This window comes from Drosophila melanogaster, chromosome 2L (genome assembly GCF_000001215.4).
Source record: "Drosophila melanogaster chromosome 2L".
In the NCBI taxonomy this organism is placed as follows: Eukaryota; Metazoa; Arthropoda; class Insecta; order Diptera; family Drosophilidae; genus Drosophila; species Drosophila melanogaster.
In genome coordinates this window covers 17046780-17049518 of record NT_033779.5, presented here as the reverse complement: position 1 = coordinate 17049518, position 2739 = coordinate 17046780, and the positions used below count along the sequence as shown (strand labels likewise).

Here is a 2739-nt window from a genome sequence, read left to right as displayed (position 1 = left end):
CTTTTATTTAATTTAACGGATTTATGACTGTCGAAGATAATTGTCAAATGGCTTAATAGTGTTATTGAAACAGGAAGAACTACATGGTATTTTTTTACACAAAATGTATAGAATAAGAAGTCAAAAAAAAAAAAAACATCCCTTCAGAAACTAACAAATTAGTCGGACTAAACCTATAAGCTGAAAAACCTTGTCTATTCCACAAAATGGCCAATAAATTAGCGCAAGTAATTTGCGCAATTAACTAAAAACAGTTAAAACCGCTATTTGTTCGGTTAGCGAAATCGCTCGATACAGCAGCGCGAATGCAATGAATTGGCAATAAATTCTCGGTTCTCGGTTGAAACTTTCTCTAACCCCTTTCTCTTTATTTTATTCGATTGTGTGGGTGTGTCGGCAGAGTCAACTAATTTATGTTTTAACACACTCGCACATGCAAATTAGCACACACACAAAATGAATGCAAATATTGGGTTCCAAGGGGGCTGAAGCTGCCATAATGAGCTCAAGTTGGGCAAATGGCTGAATGGGTGAATGGGTCTGAGGTTTTCAGGCGTTCTTTGCGGTTCATCTGGCAACAACTGTTGACAAAATGAAATCAATAAATTTTAGCGCAAATCAATTAAAATACACCAGCCAGATTGAATTAGAGTGCTGGGTGCTTTTGGTCTTCTTCTTGTTGGCCAAACGAAAATATTTGTCAATTTGCGGTATTCACAAAATTAAATTTGACACACACGCACCAGCAAGATGGAATGTCAGGATGAGTTTTAGGCAATTTTATCTCACTTTGTGTGAAATTTGTTATAATTTATTTATACGGCTTATTAAAATTATTGTAAGTTCGGCCATTTAATTAAAAGTCAAACTTTATTTGCAACGAGAAAAGCGGAGCAAACATGACAGTTGAAAGTGGAATCAAATTTATGAAATCGAATTATGGCATGCATGGATTTGAAGCAGTTTTCGGGTTAAGCCCCAATAAGATGGATAAACCCATAAATCCTCAAAATAACAATCTAACAGAAATTGAATGGAGGTAAATAACCTTTGACATTTCAAAGAAATTACAAGGAATCGGGACAAAGGAGCATGGTTAACTTACTTTTTTTGAAATAGTTTTCTATTTAATTGAGTTGTACGTTCTGCAATCATAAATTGTGTATGTAAATAATAGTGTAGCTTTAATCGTAGTTGACTTTTCATTACTTATCCAATTAAATTTCAAAGGCCAAGCATTAAAAATAGTAGGAACACAAATTACTTCGTGAAGACAAACGTTGAGAGATAAACACCCTCATAGCAAAAATCGGCCAATACCAAAGTTTTGGCAAAATATTTTGGAAGCGGCTGTCTTTGGTCATTCATTAATATTTGGCACTGAATACCGGTAAGAAAATCAAATAATCAGGTAGTTTGCCCTGCCATAATTGTCAACTGAGCATTTAAGCAGAATAGAAAAGCTACTTGAAATCGTCCGGCCGGAACTCAAATGTAGATTTGAAAAACTATTCAAGTGTTAAGTGCTCTGCTGACCATGTTGAAGGACACCGCCACCGCATCGACCAGCGAACTTGCAGGGGAAGTGGGTGACGCCCATTCGACTCCTGGCAGCTGCCCTCCGCCCGCCGCGGGCGACACGCCCCCCGTCGTTAGCCGACCGCTGGACCGACGCCTAAACCCCAACGCACCTGTGTTTGTGCCCGACTTCAAGGCCAGCCAGGTGGCCAAAAAGCTATTTGATGAGTGTAAGTACGGAAAGGAAATAATGTTTATTTAAAACAATATATATTGTATTTTGAAGCCCTTTATATATATTATGCTTTGACTTGCATAGGTTTTTAGTATTGTGCATTTATTTATTTCTTTTTAATTTCCTGATGGATTTATAAATTTAATACCCATGCAGTATCTACGTACACCCGGTGGAGTACGGCAACCTCGGAGGACATATGCTACGAGCCCCGTTACGAGTCCATCTGGCGTGAGGCCAGCATCCAGCAGCAGCAGGGTCTGCGCCATCCGGGTTTCGTTTACAGCCTGGATCCTGGCGAGGAGGAGGTTGGCGAACTGGAGTTTGACGAAGTCCAGGCCATGAATATCGGAGCCGAGTCCTATGATCCCAAGCTAGGAAGCACATCAGTTAGCCAGGCAATGGAAGTTCGCGAAACTGTGGGTGATGTGGAGGAACCTTTAGATGAGGAAAAAAGGAATGGCTTTCAGAATCGCCACTCCGCCAGACCGGCCAAAAAGTGCTGTCTGGTCATGTAGGTCCCACGGAATGGCAAATTTATATATTTATTTTCCATTTGTTTTCACACCTACATGCAACTCAGTAAATTGCTTCCTTACTCTCTCAATTTGTGTATTTTTTTCCTATACCATAGGTGCTTATAAGGGATTTCCCTTTTAGTAAGTAATTACATTTTTTCTGAATTTAATACGCTTCCAGCGCGAAGAATTAAATTCTACAGGTATTTTCCAACGTCGTTGCAATTAAGACGCTTTTCAGAACTTTCTAAATGCACTCCTTTCAAGCCCACTTACGGCAGACTGGAAGAAAGGAAGCTCCGTGGAGAAAGGTCGACTATACCTATGACATAATTTATAGCCTACATTTTAGCGCCCTAAACGGGTTTGTTTTACTTTCCACGAAGGCTCTTGCCTTTCTGCCTTCAGCTACTTTGTCCTGACTTTCTAATGATGTTGAATATGCATGAAAACTTTTGCCGCACGCAG

At 39.7% G+C, this 2739-nt stretch overlaps 1 protein-coding gene across 2 annotated transcripts; it reads left to right on the top strand.

Moving 5' to 3' along the window:
• The first annotated feature begins 1237 nt into the window (after positions 1 to 1237).
• On the top strand, positions 1238 to 2358 carry CG15136 (uncharacterized protein). 2 transcript variants are annotated; one of them, NM_001273595.1, is made up of 3 exons: positions 1238 to 1390; positions 1454 to 1748; positions 1910 to 2358. In NM_001273595.1, the coding sequence occupies exons 2-3, from the start codon at positions 1538 to 1540 to the stop codon at positions 2269 to 2271; spliced, it is 573 nt and encodes a 190-aa protein (NP_001260524.1). In that variant the 5' UTR covers positions 1238 to 1390; positions 1454 to 1537; the 3' UTR covers positions 2272 to 2358. The 2 variants fall into 2 exon arrangements, with proteins under 2 accessions (NP_001260524.1, NP_609827.1); NM_135983.2 differs by lacking the exon at positions 1238 to 1390 and having other exon boundaries at positions 1451 to 1748.
• Positions 2359 to 2739: the final 381 nt, after the last annotated feature.